Source organism: Vicugna pacos, chromosome 12, assembly GCF_048564905.1.
Source record: "Vicugna pacos chromosome 12, VicPac4, whole genome shotgun sequence".
Taxonomy (NCBI): domain Eukaryota; kingdom Metazoa; phylum Chordata; class Mammalia; order Artiodactyla; family Camelidae; genus Vicugna; species Vicugna pacos.
The window spans coordinates 1245189-1266460 of record NC_132998.1 but is presented as its reverse complement, the minus strand read 5'-3'; the positions used below and the strand labels follow the sequence as shown (position 1 = coordinate 1266460).

The 21272-nt window shown below is 35.4% G+C and overlaps 1 protein-coding gene and 1 non-coding gene across 3 annotated transcripts; one reads left to right on the top strand and one right to left on the bottom strand.

Moving 5' to 3' along the window:
- Positions 1-41: 41 nt before the first annotated feature.
- Positions 42-20458, top strand: LOC102527453 (prostaglandin E synthase 3). Of its 2 annotated transcripts, none has more exons than XM_006218600.3 (8): positions 42-375; positions 13271-13384; positions 13530-13599; positions 14003-14101; positions 15591-15680; positions 18089-18151; positions 18999-19023; positions 19297-20458. In XM_006218600.3, coding segments are annotated over exons 1-8 (483 nt in total). In that variant the 5' UTR covers positions 42-373; the 3' UTR covers positions 19317-20458. The 2 variants fall into 2 exon arrangements, with proteins under 2 accessions (XP_006218662.1, XP_031539278.1); XM_031683418.2 differs by lacking the exon at positions 42-375 and adding an exon at positions 537-815.
- Positions 11442-11514, bottom strand: TRNAG-ACC (transfer RNA glycine (anticodon ACC)). Its single transcript has one exon. It is a non-coding gene; the product is annotated as a tRNA-Gly (tRNA).
- Positions 20459-21272: the final 814 nt, after the last annotated feature.

Sequence of the window (21272 nt, the reverse complement as noted above, 5' to 3'; positions counted from 1 at the left end):
AGAAAGCCGCGCAGGGGCCCGAAAACAAAGAGTGCGCACGCGCGGCGGCGGGGCCCGGGCATTTTGCTGCGTCACCAGCCGCCGCCCGGCCTCACCACCCCTCGCTCGCACGCACGCACGTTCATTCTCCGTCCTCGCGCCCCTTTTCCTACACTTTCCTCTTCTCCCCGACCGGAGGAGTCGCGCTCCCCGCGCGGTGCATTCTGGGGACCCAGGTCTAGCCCGCCGCCGCCGCCGTCGCTTGAGGGAAGCGAGAAGAGGCCGCGACCGGGGAGAAGACGCCGGAGTCGCCACCGGAGAGGAGTCGACTGCCCAGCAGCTGCCGCCGGAGAAGCCCGCCCACTCGTTCGCCCGTCCCCCTGCCCCGTTCACGATGTGAGTGCGACACCCCGCCGAAGAAAGATCGTCCAGGAGGGAGGCCGAGGCCGCGCGGAGGGGGTTGCCGGGAAGCCGTTCCCTCCCCTCCCCCTCTTGCGGCCCCCTCGGCTTTTCCCTCTCGGTGGTAATCGTTCTTGCCTGGGGGTGGGAGGTCCGGTGTCCTTGTTCCGGTTACCGTTGGCGGGTGGAGGACATTTTTACTCCAGATAGCTGCTTCCCCCACCTCTAAACCGTCCCTCGGCTTCCCCGTGCGGGAAATCCCACTTTCCCCACCTCGGCAGTGCGGGTTGCTCCTAACTCTCCGTAACTTAGCCGTAGGCCTTAATCTCCCGTGAGCTTTCCGCCATGCGGGCGCCCTGGAGGCGTGGACCCTCGTGGGTCTCAACTCCGGCCGCTCTGTGATGCTGGGAACAGGCCCGGGGCCAAATGCACCTGAGGTAGGTGCTACCACAGGCTGCTGGTGCTACTCGGGAGAGCACCACGCGGCCCGCCACCGCGAGCGACAGGTACTGCTAGGCAACTGGAGGGAGGCCATAGTGTCACTGCAACTTACTTCGCTCCAGGGTGTCGTGATTTCTTGAGTATGGGTCTTTCCAGGCTTTCTCCTAACTCCAGTCTCTCGAAAGGAGTGAAGGTTGCCAAAACTCAGCGGTGTCCTTGGCAGCGGGGAGTTACCGTTGATAGAGCAGGGAGTTCTGCACGTGTTGGAGTGGAAAGATACTTGTGGATATTTTTTGTGTTTGTATTAAACTTTAGGCGAGATTTCATTATTCTATCTTAAGGATGGAGCAGGTATGGGATTGCCTTCTTGTTGCCTTAAATTTACGTGGAGGTAACTGCAGATTTTTTTTTAGCAGTCTTTTATATGATAAACAAAAATCCTGGTGATTTTAACCGAAGAATTTTTGGCACTGCCAATTCCAGGCTTTTCATTCTTAGGAAAAGCTTTACCTTTTCCGATGTGAGAATTGGTGGTTTTATCGTTTCTTGGTACTAAGTGCTCCTTAAACGTTAAATATGAAGAGCAATTGAGGGAAACAGTTTTTTTCCCCACCCTGCGACCGCCCAGGCGAGGGGAACAATTTTTATTCCTTTAAAAAGTAGTGCACTTTCAAGGGTTTACTAAATGAAATAAGGAAATTTGCAGTGAGTATATTGGCCTAGAAGTCTAAGTGGAAAGTAAAGGATACATTACAGTCAGTTGATGGTGGAGAAGAAGCATGTATTACTGTAAAATGACATATTAGAATTTTGAGAGGATTCCCCCCAAAAAAGTATCTAATAGATTTTAATCTATGTTTAATAGCTTGTGTTTTTGCTTTTTTCCTTTTGAAAACTATTCCAAATAATGTAAAATGATTGTCAGTGTTACAGCATCTATGAGGAGGAAATGAATCCTCAGAAAAAGCATTACCAACTTTTAATGGATTAATGTAGCCAAAGTGTCTTTCACGAAGAAATTGCATGTTTAATATGGTTTGGAATAGAAACACTTAACGGAGGTCATATAAAATAGTTTAATAGGTAAGAAATACTAAGTTATGTGAAATAGATAAAGAACTCATATGAAAAGTGTTAGTAGTATTCTAGAAAGGAGTATAATTAGAGGAATGCTACTTTCAAATTCTCTTTCTCATTCCCTTTAAAACTTTCAATATATACCGCCTTGCAAATTCTTTAGGGGGTCTTATTAATAACTTGAATGAATTTACAGGATGAATGTTATGAGTCAGTTATTTGAGTTGGAAAAGACTTAATGGGTCATCCAGTCTTATGAAAAATCTGGCTGATGGTTTTATTGATCGGCTATAGACCTTATTTTATATGTGGAGACAATCATTGCTGGACATCTTAAGGATTTAAGAGCCTTTTTTTTTTAATCATTTCATTGTTCTTTAGTAGTGATTTCCTAGACAAATTTCTCTTAAGTTTTTAAACTTTTGTCCAGTAGTTTGCATGAAAGCTCTCAGTCTCTCAGCTGCTTTAGAAAAGGCTGAGATTTTAGGACCTCTCCTCTTAAGAGCTGTCCAAGTCCCCTTCAGGGGGTGCTACTTTGCCTTTTTTTTTTTTTTTTAATTATTGTAGTTGGTTCTAATTTTAAGTTGAACCTATTAACAGTGGGTATAAAGTGAAATGTTTTATTTAGTTTTGAGGTATTTGAAGTCATTCTTTCTGGTATCTTGTACTTAAATTAATAAATTGTCCAGAAATATACTGTGACCATCTCTAGCTTGATTAAAATCTTACTTGCTTTGCCATCATGCAGCTTTGTAGGACTGAGTCCCCAGAATAAAATCATCGATCTTTAACCTCTGAAACAAATTATGACCATACAATTTATGGTTAATTTCTATAAGTTAAGGAAAAGTAACTAATGATAGCTTTTGTTCAGTGTTGATTTTGTAACCTGGCAACTGGATTTTCTTTTTTCTTTTTTTCTATGCTTAGTTAGACTTTAACTAGAAGGCAGTAGAGACTGGAAATGACAAATCACTTGAGTGCAGACCAGTATGTATTATTGTTAATTAAGATTCTCCTGTTTAACTGTACTTTCTCAGTTTTAAAATCTTCTAGAGGCTGTATTATTTTGGGGTCTTAGGTGGTTAGTGATTGTTGCTTTTCAAGAAAAATATCTGCAATATCAACTGTTCAGAATCAGCTTAGCTCTGAAACTCTTATAATCATGTTTTATCTGAGTTCTTAAATTGAGAATTGCTGCATCTAGTGTATTTTACTACAGAAACACAAAGTGTGTTTTAACAAACTTTTTATTATTTTACTGTGTAGATTGGCAATGATAGATTTTATTTTTATATGTTTAAAAAAATTTTTTTGATAGAACTTTTTTTTTATTGCAGTGGTAAATTTTAAATTGAAGCTGACTTCCCCAGGACACTTTTGAAACTTCTGGTTTTCCGGGAAGATGCCAATTACTTTAAACGTTACCTTGAGCAGTATGCCCTCACCCGTGTTGTACTCCAAAGCCAAACAAAATGTGCTGTTGTGGCTTTTCTGTGCAATAGTTGATCTCATGTAGCCACACTTTATTGCTAAAAAGTGTTTATGTCAGGGCCCTTTCCAACTCAGCATGCTCAATTATCTTTCTGTGCTGGAAGGATCTAAGTCACAGAGAGGTGTTTTTCAAACTTTTAACATTGCATTCCCGGATCTAGCTTTTCAAATAAGAATTCACGGCACTGCTAATTAGTATAAAGGGCTGTCCCAAAAGAGGTTGGAACCCAGAATTTATGACAGAAGGCTTATTTTTTCCACTTTACAAAAAGCGAGAATGCTATTCCAGGTGGTCCTTTTAATTCTAAGTAAATGTCTCTAGTTCAGCTTTATTATCTACCCTAAACTGTTTTTGTTAAAACTTGTGCCACTTTTTTACATACTTTAAGTCCCAAGGCTCTGAAATTTGTCTGTATTGGAGGCAATGAGTGAGTGACCTTGTGTGAGTCTTATTTGTATGAAGAGAATTATTTTATCTGCTTTAGGGATCTTAAAAGGATGTATGCACAAAAGTAGGAATGTGAGAAGGTCATAGAGTTGCTTAAAAAAGGCAGTAAGTTTGGTATGGGGTAGTAGTATCTTTAAGTACAGCTTTCATCTTTACTATTTCAGAGTGGGAAGTACCAAAGGAAGGAACTGGCACAGAGGTTCACAGACATTCTTAATTCATCCCTTGGTGTCTTAGTGTTTTGGGGTTTTGTTGCTTTTTTTTTTTTTTTTTAATGGTGTTGCTAGGCCAAAAGGAGTAGCCTACCAGTTCCATTTATTAGATAGTTGGTTGGGTTCAAACAACTTTTAGTATTTTGTCCTAACAGCCTGGTAGCTCTTTGAAAAGCTAGTACATATAAATCGGAAGAAAAATGTAGTTTCTTGTATAACCACAGTAATGGAAGGTGTATGCCTTTTGGGCACTGTATAACTTTATACCTTGAAATTGATTGGATACTTCCATCTCGTTTCCTGTTCCCCATTGATTTTTTTGTGGGTGTCTCTTTTTCTTAATTATAGCAACCATAGCAACCACTGAACATCCAGTTTTGCAAAGATGAAGTTAGTGGAGAGGGATATAGTGCAGTCTGCCGTTGAAACTGAACCACTTACTGTCTTGACTGAAGTTGAGTATCACTGAATTCCTCTCAAATTTGAAATATCCTGTGGCAGCCATCCTCCATAGTCCTCTGATTCACCTTACCATGTAGTGTAATTTGGGAATCACTGGACTTGGATATATATTCAGATCACGTTTCCAGAAAGTTTTACATACGGATTTCTCTGAGCAAAGAATATGTGTGAGAGAGAGTTTGGCTTTAGACATTTACCAGCAGGGCCTTTGATAATGCTTAACAAGGAAAAATTGCTCAGTCTGTGAAACTATTTTCTTTTTTAGCAGAATTTTCATGTTTCCGTATCATTCCTCACATAGTACGAACTGAAATAGATTTACCAGATTCTCGATTGTCTTTTGCAGATGACAGACCAGTTGACAAACTTAGTTTTAAAAAATCAATTACTCTGAACTTTAATAACATCTTTTTTCACTGCTGACTTTTTTCCCCTTGATTTTAATGAGTTTTCTTTTTCTTCTATAATCCTTGATATTTAAAAATATTCTCAGATGTATAAAAGATTAGTGAATCTAGTCTTTAAGAAGCTTTCCATTTAACTGGAAATGTTTAGCTTATTCCTAAACGTAGAGGATGCTTACTCCATTATTAAGCTCTAGTAAAAAGCTAGTCTTCTGATTACTGTTGTTCTGTCTTAGAATTCAAAGTGATCTTTCAATTCAAAAGATTCTCCATTAAAAAATAAACTCATAGTGGGGAAAGGTGTAGCTTAGTGGTAGAGTGTAGTGCTTAGCATGCACAGGGTCCCAGGTTCAGTCCCCAGTACCTCCATTAAAAAATGATAATAATGATAAACCTAGTAACAACCACCAAAAATACTAAAAAATTAATAAACTCATAAGGGGAATATCATTACTTCTGAATAAAGTATGTGAGGTTGTATACTATTACAGAATATAACGTAATATAATGTATCTTTATAAATTTAAATATATAAATGAATTCTTTCGAAGTACTAACAATGAAAGAACATTATTTTGTGATGTATAACCTATTTATATGTTAAGAAAGATAAAGCATAGCCAGTAATGGATCAGATCCTTTACCCCCATATTTCTTAGATGATTTTTGGTCTAAATTTCATCCAACTTGAATGTAAGCTTCTTAAGGGCAAAGAGTTTTACCTGTTCTGTTGACTGCTGTATCTCCAGAACAATTCCTGGCACGATATTCCATAAATATTTGTTTATTGAATAACATTCAAACTCTAAATCTAATTTAGCTATGCAACTCTGCTATTTGAGATGCTTGATGGTGAGGGCTGGGACTAAGTGGGGTCTTCTACTGTTGGTCTTGTGCTGTATCACATCTTCAGTCAGATTCAACTATGTCATATAGATTAAAAAGTAGGTTGGTGGTCAGTAGTTGAAAGATAGTTTCTGAGAGTCATCTATAAATCAAATGTCTGATTTTTAGATTCTGTTAATTGAGACTTTGCTGTATTTTGGGAAATCTGGAAAAGAGAGACCACAAAATCAGTATATACCTTCAAAGTACATTTGACTTGTTTGTGAGTCCTTTATTTTGGAAATGTTTATTTTAGAAATATTTAGCTTATTGGTTATGTTTTGGTCAGACTCATCTTTTTCTTGACTGTAGATGATTACCGCAGACTCCCCATTAACAGATTCTACCCTTCCCCCTCCAGTTTTTAAAAAAAATCTAAAGAAGTTGGCTTTTCAGTGAAAAATTAATCCTCCTTTCACTTTTTTCTTACTTATTTTTTGGAGTGGTTAACAGGGATTGAACCCAGGACCTTGTGCATGCTAAGCTAAGCATGTGCTCTAACCACTTGAGCTATGTCCTCCCCCGACTTTTTTCTATTTGATTAATTTCTGTATGAGTCCATTAGTTGAAAATTTAATAGGCTTAAAAGTATTTGTCTATTTTATCATAAAGATTGTTGTCAATTAGCACGTCTTTATATCACGTTTTACAGTTCCTTATATACTTTTACAAAAGTAGAGCATTTTGGTGGGGGGGTATTCAGTGGTAGAGTGCATGCTTAGCATGTGTCAGGTCCTAGGTTCAGTCCCCAGTGCCTCCTCTAAAAATGAATGAGTACACCTAATTGCCTCTCCCCTCAAAGAAACAAAAAAATTTTTAAAAATCTAATTGCCTCCCCTCTAAAAAAATAAATAAGCATTCTTATTAAAAGGTTGTTATTGTTATTATTTTCTCCAGTACATTTGTCTCTGTGTATTGAAGAGCCTAGTATTTTGTGACCAAATGATAGTATGCTAATTTTTTTCCAGTGATTTAGAGTAAGAATTTAGGTATTACCAGTGATTTGTCACATATGTGTATGGTAAAAACTTTTTATTAAAGAAACCAATCTGATTGGACACTATCATGACAGATAAACAAATTTGGATGGGAAATAAGCCAAAGTGTTATGAAATTGTGTGTGATTCTATCAGATAAGCATGTGTATATATATCCCATGAGGTTGATCTAAGTCATACATTTCAGGGAGCCAAATTTGAGTTATTACGGTATTAACTAAGATTTGTAGGCCTCTCAGTTGAATACTTAGAATTTTTTGTTTTGCTGAATTCTCACATACAGATCTCACAATTTTTTATGTTTTCTATGTAATGGTCCAGGGTACCTATTTACTAAAACTTGAACATTGGAAATTCTGACAGAAAAAGAAAATGAAAATGTTGGCACTTTGACCATAGTTTTGGTTATAGAGATAAGTCATGTGCTATAGAATTCTATTACAAATAAAATTTTTTTTCCTCTCAAGATTTACAAAGTTCTAAAGGGGTGATGGTGCAATTAACATTTTTTTAACTACCCAGTTACAGACTAAACTCTTTTCCACTGTCTCCAGAAACATCTATGACCTGGTCCTAACTTGGTTTTCAACCTTAAGTTTTTTGAACTTACCTCAGGCTTGAAGTGTTCTAATTGTCTTTTATTGTTCAGTCTGCCTTGCACATAGTAAACTATCAGAAAAGTTGCAATAATTGGGAAACGTTCCTTAGCACATTTTTTTCCATTTAGCTTTACTGGTTGTCTTCATCTCTTTACAACAGAATATCACAGACTGGGTAGCTTATCAACAGCAAAAATTGTTTGCCCACTGTTGGAAGTCCAAGATTTAGACACCAACATGGTCACCTTCTGGTGAAAGGTCCCATTTCCTGTTTTACAGCTTCTTGCTGTGTCCTCACTGCAGTGGGAGGGGGCTTGGAGGTCTCTCTGGTGTCCCCCCTCTTTTTTTTTTTTTTTTTTTTTATTTAAGTCAGAGGTACTGAGGATTGAACCCAGGACCTCACACATGCTAAGTATGTGTTCTACCACTGAGCTCTACCCACCCACCCTCTCGGAGCTTCTTTTAATAAGGCATGAATTTCATTATGAGGGTTCTACCCTCATGACCTCAGCACCTATTAAAAGATCCCGCCTTCTAATACCGTCACGTTGAGTATTAGGATTTCAACATAAGAATTTTAGGGGGCGTGCATTTCAGATCACTGTACTGGTTCATACAGTCTTTAAAGGGTGATTGTAATTTTCTATAAGTTAAAAGTAGAACACACCAGATTCTAGCATATTAAAAATGGTATTTGGAAACAAATGGGATTTTTACTCTGCCCTTTTAAGACAATGAAGTTTTAATCAAAACTACAGAGGAGAGATTTAGGTTATGCAAAATTTAGTTGCTTGAATTGACATGGCCGTAATGTTGAGCTTGGAAGTGTTTGTCAGAAGAACTTAGACTATCCCACTGTGTGGATTTTTTGGGTATAATTTTGCTTTAAGTGGTGGCTTATTCACGTAACATGTGCAGAGGTGGAAGAAGTTTTTTCATCTATAGGTATGTTACTGTTAAAATGAATTAACAGATTTGCATACTAGTTAGGGATTTTGCTGGTGTTTGTGTAAGCTAGAGATAAGCTAAATCAACCTTTCTTTGGGTTAATGGGAGAAAAAGAAGTGTTGTGATTCTCATGGAAGACAAAAAGGGATTTCATCACATTGAATTTCCCTTTCAAATGAGTGAATGTATGTGTTTATTTCTGGTTTAAGTTAAGCGTAGAGGTCCCCCCTTTTATTCTTGATGGTTTAGATCAGGGTCACCTAGTAAATATTAGGCTTTACAGGCCACAAATACCTCTTTCGCACATTCTTGTTCTTATAACTATAAAAATATAAAAACCATTTTTGGCTCCTGGGCCAACCCGTGGTTTGGATCATTTAATTTTGTTTTTATTATCTGATTTTATTAGTTTGCTAGGGTTACTATAACAAAGTATCAGAGTGGGTGATTTAAACAGTAGAAATTATTTCCTCACTGTTCTGGGGGGTGTTAGTCTGAGATCCAGGTATCAGAACAGTTGATTTCTTCTGAGGACACTCTGCCTGGCTTGCAAATGACTTTCTTCTGTGGCCTCTTCACAGGATCTTCCCTCTGTAACTCCTAATAATCTCTTATAAGGATGCCAGTCATTGCCTACCCTAAGGCCTCATTTTACCTTATCTTTTTAAAGACCCTCTTTCCAAATACACATTCTGAGGTATTGGAGGTTTAGAACTTCAATATATGAATTTGGGACATGATTCAGCCCCTAACAGTGTTACAAGTTTAGATTACTTAATGTAAATTCAACGAAAGAAAAAAGATTCTCCCCTGGTTCCAGTGTCCTTGATATGAACAGAAACTGAAGTGCTTATATACTTGGTTTTTGATAGAACCATTGTAATAATCAGGTCACCATTCATATGTTGCCCCCTCTATTACTATAGGTTCTTAATATGCAGCTTGACTTTAACAAACTGTAAACAGTATTGTTAAATATCTTCAGGTTATGTTGTTAAATGTGGCTACAAAAGCATGTTTACCAGAGTATTGAAGTAACTTTTTGTAAACATATTGGGAGAAGAATCCTCTCATTAATCAGATTATTTTTAGCGTTAATATATATTTTTTCTTTATACACACACACAGACACTTTTTTTTCCCCCAAACAGGAAAGGTTGGAAGAATACTACAATGAATCCTCACGAACCCATTATCCTACTTCAGCATTATCAGTCCAGGATCATTCTTGTTTTTTCTACCTACCCCTTTCTTCCCAATGGATTTTATTTTGAAGAAAATCCCAGACATGGTTCTTTAAAATAAGGAACATCTGCAATCTGGATACCTTTGGCAAAAGGCAACTCTTATTTACCAGAAAAACAATTTCTAAAACTTAGAATAAGGGGAGAGTTTATATAGCCCAAGTGATAGAGCACATGCTCAGCATACATGAGGTCCTGGGTTCAATCCCCAGTACCTCCTATAAAAATAAAGAAATACATAAACCTAATCCCCCCTCCAAACTAAATAAAAAAATAAATCATTCTTCTAAAACTTTAGAATAAATGACAAGTAGACAATCAGTCATAGCCAGATTTTTTGAGCTGTAGGTGTTGCATTCTTTGTTTTCTTGTGTCTTAATTGAATGGAAGAGGTTGGTTTTTTTTGGCTTTTTAAATTTTTTAATAATGCAATTTTACAGTTAGACTGGGTGGCTCTAAAGGAAGAAAGTATTCCATGCAAAAACCATGTAATATTATTTTATAGAAGAATTATGAATATAATCCCCATCTACTCATCTTCCAGATTAAACACTTACCAAACTTTTTTGTTTTGTCTATCCACATTTGCCACATTGCTTTATCTATTTTTTTCCTTAATTTAAAGCAAACCCCATGTAGTTCTATTTTCATCGTGAATGGACTTTTTTCCCATAAAAACAATGCCCTTCACACTTAACAAAGCTAATAGTTTACATGTCATCTAATAATCTGTCCATATCCAGGTCTTTACAATTTCTGTATTTTTTTTACTTCTTTTTGGTTGTGGGAATATTAGTGTTCTTTATGTTCAGTTGCTTGAATCAAGAGGCAGAGCACATTTACACATTGCACTTGTTTGATAACTCTTATGTCTTTCTTAATCTAGAACAGTCTTCCCTCTTCTTTATGCCGTTGATTTAAAAAATATTATGAATTGTCTCTTCTTGTGGTGTCATTTAACTTGTTTCTTTCTTCATATTTCCTGTGGACTGGAATTAAGTTTACTGTGAAATACATCGTGTTGATCAAATCAGTAGCTGAATGTCTAGTTGTCCCATTTTTAATGATGCTAAGATCCTAAGTTTTTATCTACTGTTCATCTAATCATTGTTAATGGTCCCATCCATTGATGAACACTGCCAAATCAGTGTAAAGGTTGCAAAATAGTGATTTTTAAAATTTTTGCTCCTCACATTTTATTCCACACCAAAGCTGGAATTCTGTAAAGAAGTTTCCTTCATAAACTGGTCCTGTTTAATTATGAATAAAGACTCATAAAGGGAAAGGAGGATAAATGCCTAATTCTTTCTCTTTAATTGCCTGTTTGTAAAGAATTGAAACTATACTCTCTTCCATTGATCCAGAGTTATGGGTGGTTTGTATTATATTTTTAATCAATATAAACTCAGATTGTTTATTTTATTCAGTATGCTTGGATCAGTTTGCAGTCATTCTTTCTGGTGCTCAGGTTGTCCTTGGTCAAGGAGAGGGAGACCCTAGTTGTTGCCTCCTGTTTTGACTGATCTCATGATTTTTAATACCTTCATTTGCACTAGGGATGTCTTGAGCTCAGTTATATTTTCCACTTTGAGGCTGAGGTGAACCATTTCACTATAGGAATTTATTTCCTTTTAGTTGAAAATAAATAGTATTTTGGCACTGGAGTGTTCATTGACCTATATTTTTATTGTTCGTGCTTTTTAAGAGATCTGTTTACTTAACTTTAAATGCCAAGGTTCATAAATTTTCAAATTAAAAAAATTTTTTTTCCTTTCCAGTTTATTGAGGTATAATTGACATACAGCAGCATTGCATACATTTTGGGGAGGTAATTAAGTTTGTTTATTTATATGGAGGTACTGGGGATTGAACCCAGGACCTTGTGCTTGGTAGGCATGTGTTCTACCACTAAGCTATACCCTCCCCTGCTAAAGTTTTAACTATATATTAAGTTAAACTCTGAACATGTTACCGCATTGAGAATACTGTTTTTGGCAAGAAAATGAACTAGAAATAATGTTTGGCATATTGGGACCTGACCTGTTCATAAAACTCCTTAATTGTTTATTAGCTATATATTAACATAACAACATTAGAAGTTGTGACTCTTAGTCCTCCTTAGGTTAGATGTTTTTTTCAAAGGCATTTTAAAATGTCCCCCTCCCTGTCCCTTTTTAAAATTTTTGTATATATACATTTTTTATTATAGTCAGTTTATAATGTCAGTTTCTTATGTACAGCTTAATGGTTCAGTCATACTTGAACATACATACATTTCTTTTCATATTCTCTTTCACCATAAGTTACTACAAGATACTGAATATAGTTCTCTCCCTTTTAAATCTGCCAGTAGATGCCTAAAGAAATAGCTTTTACTCTTGCTGATTGTTAGTATTTAGGCTTTGGAAATTGCCATCTATAATTTTTAACTAAAGATCTGATATCGGTGTTCTAGGGTAGAGTGTGACTAGTCAAGTTTATCAGTTGTGTAAAAATGTTAATGAGCATTTGGCTGCAACTTTGGAACTTGAAACTGTACTCCTTAGAGTTGGGAATTTCAGAGCTCAAAAACAAAACAGTTCCTTTCAGTGACTTAGTGTTTGAACTAATTTTTTAAAATTTTATTTTGAAGTTTAAGTTTACAGAAAAGTTGCAAAAATACAAAGAATTCCTGTATAGCCAATAACTTTGATTTTTAGACAAGCAGCACACGCTTATTTTTAAAAAATAATTGAAACAGTTGAGTGATGTGGTGCTACTTCTTTTCTGTCATCTTTCTGACTCATTCTTTAGAGGCAAATGCTGTTAATTTGTGTGTATGTTATTCTCCTTGGAATTTTTATGCATGTGTAAATATTAATCTAACAAGTCTTAAAGATGACAAAGAAAAATTTTAAAGTATTTACCGCATACAATCTTTATCGCCTGTTAACCAACCGTATTTGACCATATTTGCTTCTAGTGAATTTTTAGCTGTATCTAAAACATAATTTCAGTGGATGGATAGAAATATGGGCAGCTGACACTGAAGAATACAGGAGTCTGTTACAGGGGACAGGAGCTGATGAATAATAAGGAAAAAGCAACTATTCCAGGTTGCTTCTAGTATAGTGAATATTGGATGCAGATATAGATTAAAAGATGAGGCTGTAAAGAAGTTTAATTCTTTACCTAATGTCGTTGTTTAGAATCATAAAAGTTTCTTATGTAGTCAGCTGTAGGTGAGAACTTTTTTGAGGACAAATACTGCCATTTCTCATACTTCTTAATTCTTCCCTCAGTTCCTAGCATTGTAAGTAGAAATGTTGAATGCTGTATTTCAGTTGATGGTGCCATTAGTCCTTTCTTGATTTTCTGAGTTCTGTTAAGTTGAATTTTAGGAGCATGGCTCTAAAGGAGTAGCACATAGGTTTTGACAGGGCTACCTAAATGATTATTGAGCATTTTATTTCATTTTTAAAAAATCCTTCCTATGATGAAAATGTATCATGTTTTAACTTGAATGCAGCTTTTAGGGTAAAAATGTAGTTTCCATTTAAAATTGTGATAAACTGCCTCAAAATAATCAGTGTTCTGAGGGAGTACAGAAATAGGTTACTTACATGCTAAACTTTGGAGGTTATGTAAATATTCAGTTAGTGAATTCCAGCTTACCTTTGTCTAATTTTATCTCTTTGTAGGCAGCCTGCTTCTGCAAAGTGGTACGACCGAAGGGACTATGTCTTCATTGAATTTTGTGTTGAAGACAGTAAAGATGTTAATGTAAATTTTGAAAAATCCAAACTTACATTCAGGTAAATTACCATTTTACATTATTGGGTAAAAAGCTTGTGTCAAACAACTTGAATAACTTTGGCTTACTTGTTTTGTGTTTTCACTGAAGTTATTGTTAATCTTTACCTCTTTGAAGAGACTATTTTTCCCTTTTTTTTTTTACAGTTGTCTTGGAGGAAGTGATAATTTTAAACATTTAAATGAAATTGATCTTTTTCACTGTATTGATCCAAATGTAAGTAGTCATTATGCTTTAATCCCAATTTTCTTAACAGTTCAGAGGCTAATTAGGTATTAAGTGTTTTGCATTATTTTCCCCTTCTAACTGCTTTTCTGCATTTTTTTTTCTTTCTTTGCGGGAATAGGGGTAGGGAATTAGATTTATTTACTTATTTATTCTTAGAGGAAGTAATTTTTTTAAGGCTTTGTTCACCTTGTGGTTTTGTTTTGTTTTTTGTTTTTTTTTGCAGTTGGATAGCTTATGAAATCCTTAGTAGTCTAGGGGGTGTTTCAGGGTTTAGAGAAAGTGTAGAGGAAGAAATTAGGAGAAGTGATGAATAATGAGTAACAAGCTCCTTTGAATCCTGTAGTGATATCAGAGAGAGAAATGCTGTGATGGTGCTTGTTTTTGTTTTTAGGATTCCAAGCATAAAAGAACGGACAGATCAATTTTATGTTGTTTACGAAAAGGAGAATCTGGCCAGTCATGGCCAAGGCTAACAAAAGAAAGGGCAAAGGTAGGTTTCTTTTTCTTTGTTTGAAAGTTTAATATGTTTAAGTAATAAAAAGTACATTTACATCAAACTAAAAAGTTTCTGCCCAGCAAAGGAAACAGTCAACAAAAGGAAAAGACAATGTACTGAATGGGAGAATATATTTGCAAATTATGTATCTGATAAGAGGTTAATATCCAAAATATATAAAGAATTCATACAACTGAACAACAGAACAACCCAGTTAAAAAACGGGCAAAAGATCTGAATAGACATTTTTCCAAAGAAGACATACAAATATGCAGGAGGCACATGAAAAGATGTTCAACATTACTAATTATTAGGGAAATACAAATCAAAACCATAATGAGATAATCTCTCCTTATATCTCTTAGAATGGCTAATATCAAAAAGACAAGAAATGACAAATGTTGAAGAGGATGTGGAGAAAAAAACCCTAGTACACTGATGTTGGGGTTGTAAATTAGTGTAGCCATTATGGAAAACGGTATAGAGATTCTTCAAAAAATTAATAATAGAACTACCATATCCAGCTATTCGACTTCTGGGTATTTATCTGAAGAATATGAGAACACTAATTGGGAAAGATACACATCACCCGTATGTTCATTGCAGCACTATTTATAATAACCAAAATATCCATTGATGGGTAATGCATAAGCTGTGGTGTATGTATTCAGTGGAATCCTACTCAGCCATTAGAAGAGAAATCTTGCCATTCTCGACAACATGAATGGAACTTGAGGGTAACATGCCAAGTGAAATAAGTCAAAAGGAAAAAAAATCTAATTTTAAATAATGTAGCAAATGAACAAACAAAACTAAAACAGGCTCATAGAGACGGAGAGCACATTGGTGGTTACCAAAGGGGAGGGCCTGGAAGGATGAGTGAAAGGAGTTATGGGAGGTCAATTGCATGGTGACAGTAAGTGAATTTGGAAGATGATCACTTTGTGGGTTACAGATACAATGTTGTACACCTGAAACTTTCATTTTTAAAAGTATATTAAAAACATTTGTTTAGTGTAAGGAATAACAGTGTTCTTGTTTCATATCTAGGTGCTATTAATATTATGGCCCTGTATTCTGCATATTTTTCTCTATTTTAAGATTTATTGGCATTAACTTAATATCAGGTGTGGTCAGAATAAGATCAGTCAGTAATTGATGCAGAATCTTCTGCATTCAAGAGTCAGACTTTGCTTAGAAGTATAAATTATTCAGGTGTCAGATCTGAGCACATCTTCGTGCCATTAAAAAATAATAATACATTAATCAAGTTTTGCTTTTAACAGCTGAGGAAAGCTTCATGAAACTATATTTATCAGTATTTCATTTTACTTCATGCTAATTTTTCTAGTGTAGTTTTTTGTGCTAATTCCATGCCTCACTAGTCAGTATGAACTCACAGTTCAGAAAATGTAGTCTTAAGATACAGGCCAAAGAGTACAGGATAACCTAATCATAGGGTGGTATTTGTATTGATCTATAGCTTAATTGGCTTAGTGTGGACTTCAATAATTGGAAAGACTGGGAAGATGATTCAGATGAAGACATGTCTAATTTTGATCGTTTCTCTGAGGTAAGTTCTTTTAAATTCATTCTTCCACCTCCCTCCCAGTATATTTTTGTGTAGTCAATTTAATTTGGTTTTAAAAACCTAGTGATAAATTTAAGCTATGCATTGTTTTACTGTAAGACCATTCTACAGTAAAACCAAGGAAGATCTTAACAGTGCTCATTTAACATTCTATCAATTTTTAAAAATTAGTGTTAAGTTCTAAAGTTGATTCATAAAGACAAAAAATAAACCATATAGTCAGTGCAACACAGCTAGTTTTTCTAGCATTGGAACAGATTTTTTTTTTTAAGGAATATGAATATAGTAATTGGCTTGCATTTTAGAGCCATGTAATATAAATATACACAAGAATCATGGTAAGATGTGTATGATGAATGGTCTATAGGAATATTTTATTTGTTTTATTTCATTAGATGTTTTAACTATAGCTTATTATTAAATGTAGGGCTATTTTGGTTGCAAAATCAAGAACAGGGTTTTAAATTTTAAGAAGCTTGTTTTTCCACAATGTTATTGAAATACATGTTGCCATGGCCAAAGGAAAAAAATCATTGCTTTCTTTTAGGTAGACAAGATCTTCTCAAATGTGCTACAGTAAAGCTATTCAGGAAAGAGAACATTAGACTGTAAATAGAAGATAAATCTGTGAAATCTGTTTCTCATTGTGATTTGAAATTTTAATTGACTGTATACTTTTATATTCTTTGAAAACAAAGAGTTAAAAGGAGTAAGTTTCCAGTGTCATCTATGCAGCTTCTTACTTGACATCTCTCCTCATGTGGCTCTGGCACCTTGATTTCAAAAGAGAGAAGGGAGATAGGATATTCATGTGATTCTCCTAAATTGTGCTACTCCTTACCTGTAGTAATTGGTGCCACCGTTTACCCAGCTATGCAAGTCACAACTTATTAACACTGTTCTTTTTCACTGCCTCTCTCTATCCAATATAATATTAACTGCTGTCTTTGTTGTCTGTATTGTTTTTACCTCCTAAATAGCTCTTGGACGTATTCAGTTCTGTCTTTTGCCATTGCTTCTCAGGACCTAGCATTGTGCTTGGCACATTTTGAGCATTTTTTTTCCTGCTCAAAGAAACTTAACCAGTATTCAGTAGGTGTTTTCAGGTGTAGAGAAACTCTTTACTAGTTATTCAAATTATTCAAAAGTAGATTGCCTAGAATTTTTTTTCTTTTAAAAATTTTTTTGGGAGGGGAGGTAATTAGATTTACTTAATTTATTTTTAGAAGAGGTACTGGAGATTGAACCTAGGACCTCGTACGTGTGGTCTACCACTTGAGCTATACCCTCCCCTCTGCCCAGAATTTTTCTTAAATACTCTTCTGTGAACTACTCTTTTTTATTTAATTTTTAATACTTTTTTGAGGGGGTAATTTAGTTTTATTTACTTACATTTTTTAATGGAGGTACTGGGGCTGAACCTAGGACCTCATACATGCTAAGCATGCACTCAACCACTGAGCTGTACCCTCCCTTCCCCACCAGAATTTTTATACCGAGAGATTTGAGTAGGTATCTTTTTAATGTAATTTATTTACTTTTTTCCCCTTAAACGGAGGCGCTGGGGATTGAACCCAGGACCTTTTGCATGCCAAGCACATGCTATTACCCCACCTCCCTTGAGTAGCTTTCTTTTTAAGGCCGCTTCTAATTCAGAGGTCTAGGTAAGCATGTATTTTTGAATTCCCCACCTATTAATAGTTATTTAGTCTGGTTATTTGTACCTCTTTAAATAATAACACTACTTGCTTTATGATGAGAAACAACTAAAGATGGGAAATTCTTTACGTAAGTATGCTCTGTTCTCAGTTTATTGTAAGTACACAAAGGTATTTTCCACAGTCTGTACCTTCTCTTTCAAGGATTATGTTTGTTTTCGTTTGTAACTTAGTTACTGCTGTTTATCCTTTGATTTAATATTCACGTCTTTTATACAAACTAATCAGCCCAAAGGACTTTATTTTAAATTATTTATCGGTTCTTTACAATATTTAGAACTAAAATGAGAATACTATAATACACGTGCCAGTTAGTTCAAGATAATGGAACTTTACAACTATAAATCCCATTCTTTTCCTTTTCACCAACGGTAACTGCTATTCAGAATTTTGGTGTTTAATTTTTACATCATACCTAGATACCTTGTATGAATTTTAATAACTTCACTTTTCTTCAGTGAGAATTTACTCTTAACATCCCTACAAGTTGCCAGGATTTTAATTACCTATAACCTTATCTTTTCTAGAAAGGAAGATACCTAACATTTAATTTGATTTTTTTCAATTGGTGGAAATCTATGGCAGACTTAAGGTTTATTCTGGAGCGTGCAACCTAATAATTAGGGCTTAATTTAACATCATTTTTAAAACTAATTTTTACACTTCAAATAGATGATGAACAACATGGGTGGTGATGAGGATGTAGATTTACCAGAAGTAGATGGAGCAGATGATGTAAGTCTATAAATTCTTTTCTATGTTTACTTAAATAGTAAGAAACAATGTATTTACAGGTTGTTTTACATAGACTCAAGATTGCTTTTTTTTGCCACTTTTTTTTTTCCCAAAAAAAATATTACAGGGAGAAGTAATTTTTTTAATGTGCCCATTTTTAAGGGATGGGTACCTTCTAAGAAACAGGTGTCCCATGAACCATTCTTAAAGGGCCTAGATTTATAATTCAAAATAATTATTGTATAGAGACATTATATGCCTTTAATTAAGAGTTAGTTTAGGAATTATTTGGACAAAGAAAGTTGAACAGGTTTTACAGCAGAATTGGTCAGAGAGACCTAGAGTAAACAGATGGATGTTGTGAATTTAAAGAAGGATATACTAGATGATTATTCTCAACATTTCCCCACCTGGCATCCTGTTAACATCTTTAAGAAGGTTGTTCAGTGCAATTTGTATGATGATTCAACAGCTAGGATTAGAGTTGATTGTCTTCTGTTATGCCAGCGGTCTTCATATTGAGCCATTTTCCTCTTCCATTGAATCCCAAGAGAGAAGAGAAACCATTTTATACCAAGATTCAGTTTGGTTGATAGGAAAGGATTTAAAGGATGGGCTCAATTCCCACCGAAAGGCACACATCTTATAGAAAGCTAGATCCTTGGCAATACATCTGTTTGTCTTAAGTAAACCTGTTCTTAAGTCCATTGATAAATTCATAAGACTGATATAACCACATACCTTTGCTACTTTAGTCAAAAATACTTCAGCTTTTTAAGGCAAACTGCTCAGTTAGCAGAGGAATATTTGATCAATTTGGTAACTTCTTAAATTTCCCTTTCTGCAGGATTCACAAGACAGTGATGATGAAAGTAAGTATCTTTGTAAAAAGTATGTTTACACAGTGATATTTCACATCAAAGACCAAACTCTCCAAATAGAGAAGTTTAACTTCTTTACAAGTCTTGGAAGACACATGATTATTTCTTTATGACTGCTAATATAGCCAAAGCAGAAATTTGAATGAATTGAGATTCAAATTTTTGAAAAAAACAATTCTCTTGTCTGCTCTTTCCTATTATAAGACTTCAAGTTATTAGATTATTCCCTTGTAATTTATACTGATCTTTTAAAAATCCTTTCAGAAATGCCAGATCTGGAGTAAGGAATGTTGTCATCGCTGGATTTTGGAAAGGAAAATAACTTCCCTGCAAGATTTCATAAGTGAGAGAATTCCTGAGTTGATAGCTCTAAAGGCAGATGCTGAATTTGCCTTCTTTAACCCATTTTTCAACCTGTTTGTTTTTTTTTAAAAGGCTTCACTAAGGGTTGATATGTACCATTGTATGGGGCAATTTTAGGTCAGCTAAGGCAATAACCTTATGCATGAACATTTCCCAGACTTCCATGATGCTGTTGAGGTCCTAGGCAATTGAAACAGCAGTTGTGATAAATAAATAAAAACATTTCACTTAAGTCTCCTTTACTTCATAACATAGAAGATACTGACATGGTAGGAAGTTCTTGGCTTGGGGAAAGTAACTAAATTTTAGATTTTAGAACATGGACTCAGTGGCTGAAACAAACTGGTTGATACCTTAAACTGGTAACCTGTTGTTCCTCTGGTATATCTTTCAGGATTGTTCCACTAAAGTTTTTTCAAAGAATTTACTTTACGTTACTGTATGTAAGTGATCACTTGTCAGTGTTCCAGATGTATCTTAGCTAAAACTAGTGAATGCCCTAACTTAGATGGTTTTGAAGCCTGTACATTTGGTATTGTTTGACCCTTAAACTTTTACATCTCTTAGCATGGAGGACAAAGAAAGGCTGTACATTGTTGCTTGAGAGTCTGTACATTTAGACCAAATTTGTATTTGCACTGTCAGTATGGCAAATGAGTGAAAAAAATGTTCATACACTATTGGATTTTTTTTTTCTTTCTTTTGGATTCAGCTTGTACCTGGGCTGAGAACCTCAATTTATTGTTCATGACAGTGGGGATTTTTTTTTTTTTAATGTCTACATTCTTTCTAATAAACTGTTGGAAGACTTCTTGGCTATCCTTCTAAGTGTCTGGTTTACTGTAATTTCATGTATTGCCATTTACTGGAATGGAGTTTTTATTTTTACTTGAGGAAGAATTTGGGAATATTCCTCTAAAAAAAAGAGGCTTGCTGTAATGTCACAGGAAACCTTTTAAAAATGGATCTGTAATAGAAAATTGTAGACGCACTTTGCAACAGTTGGAAAAGAAAGTGTTGTGATTTGTTTGAAATAAAACTTAATGTGTTGTCCTCCTCTAAATCTTTGAGCTTCTGCATTTTGGCAGTTTTTATTCCCTCCAGTTTTTGTGTATTTGTCATAGCATAGAAATGCTTTGTATTTCAGTACTTGATGTCAGACATTAAGGATCTGTGTTACAGGCAGTGTTAAAGTGCTGGGAGGATACAAAGATTAAGCCTTCAGGTAATTGCTGTGCTCAGGGAGCTTATGTCACAGGCTAGGCCTCCAGACAAACATTAAACAAAAATCTTGGAAAGTGTAGTAATAGATATACATAGGGTATTGTGGGGATTTAGAAGGGAAACAACCTTTTTTCCTTCCTCCGTTTAAGTATATGACTGTTGCAAGTGATACTCAAAACCATTTTCTTGAAATGCTGCAACTGGAAAATCCTACTTTCTAGGAGCTGTGGGCATAACAGCATTTAGTATTCAGCTCTGTTTTGTTATGTTGCAGAAGTATAACTTAGGTTCTGGTCCTGTTGAGGGAATACAGTTTCCTCAAAGCCCTAGATTTTTCCACATTGGGAGGTATGTGTGAACCTTCTGTACTTTAAAAAAAATTAAACTTATTGTCCTTTCTCTGGAGCATGCCAGAGGCATCATTATGACTGATAAGTAGTATAGTTCTTAACTTTAGGATAAAACTTAAAATTTTCAAAAACCCTTCTATTTTTATTCTTACTCTATCAAAAAATCTTTGTATGTCACTTCTAGAAGTTGAAGATTGATTAAGGAATACGTTTGCTTACTGCCAGCCATTAGGCTATAGCATTAAGAAAGTGCAACATGGTGGATGGGGTAGAGCACATGCTTAGCATGCAGGAGGAGATCCC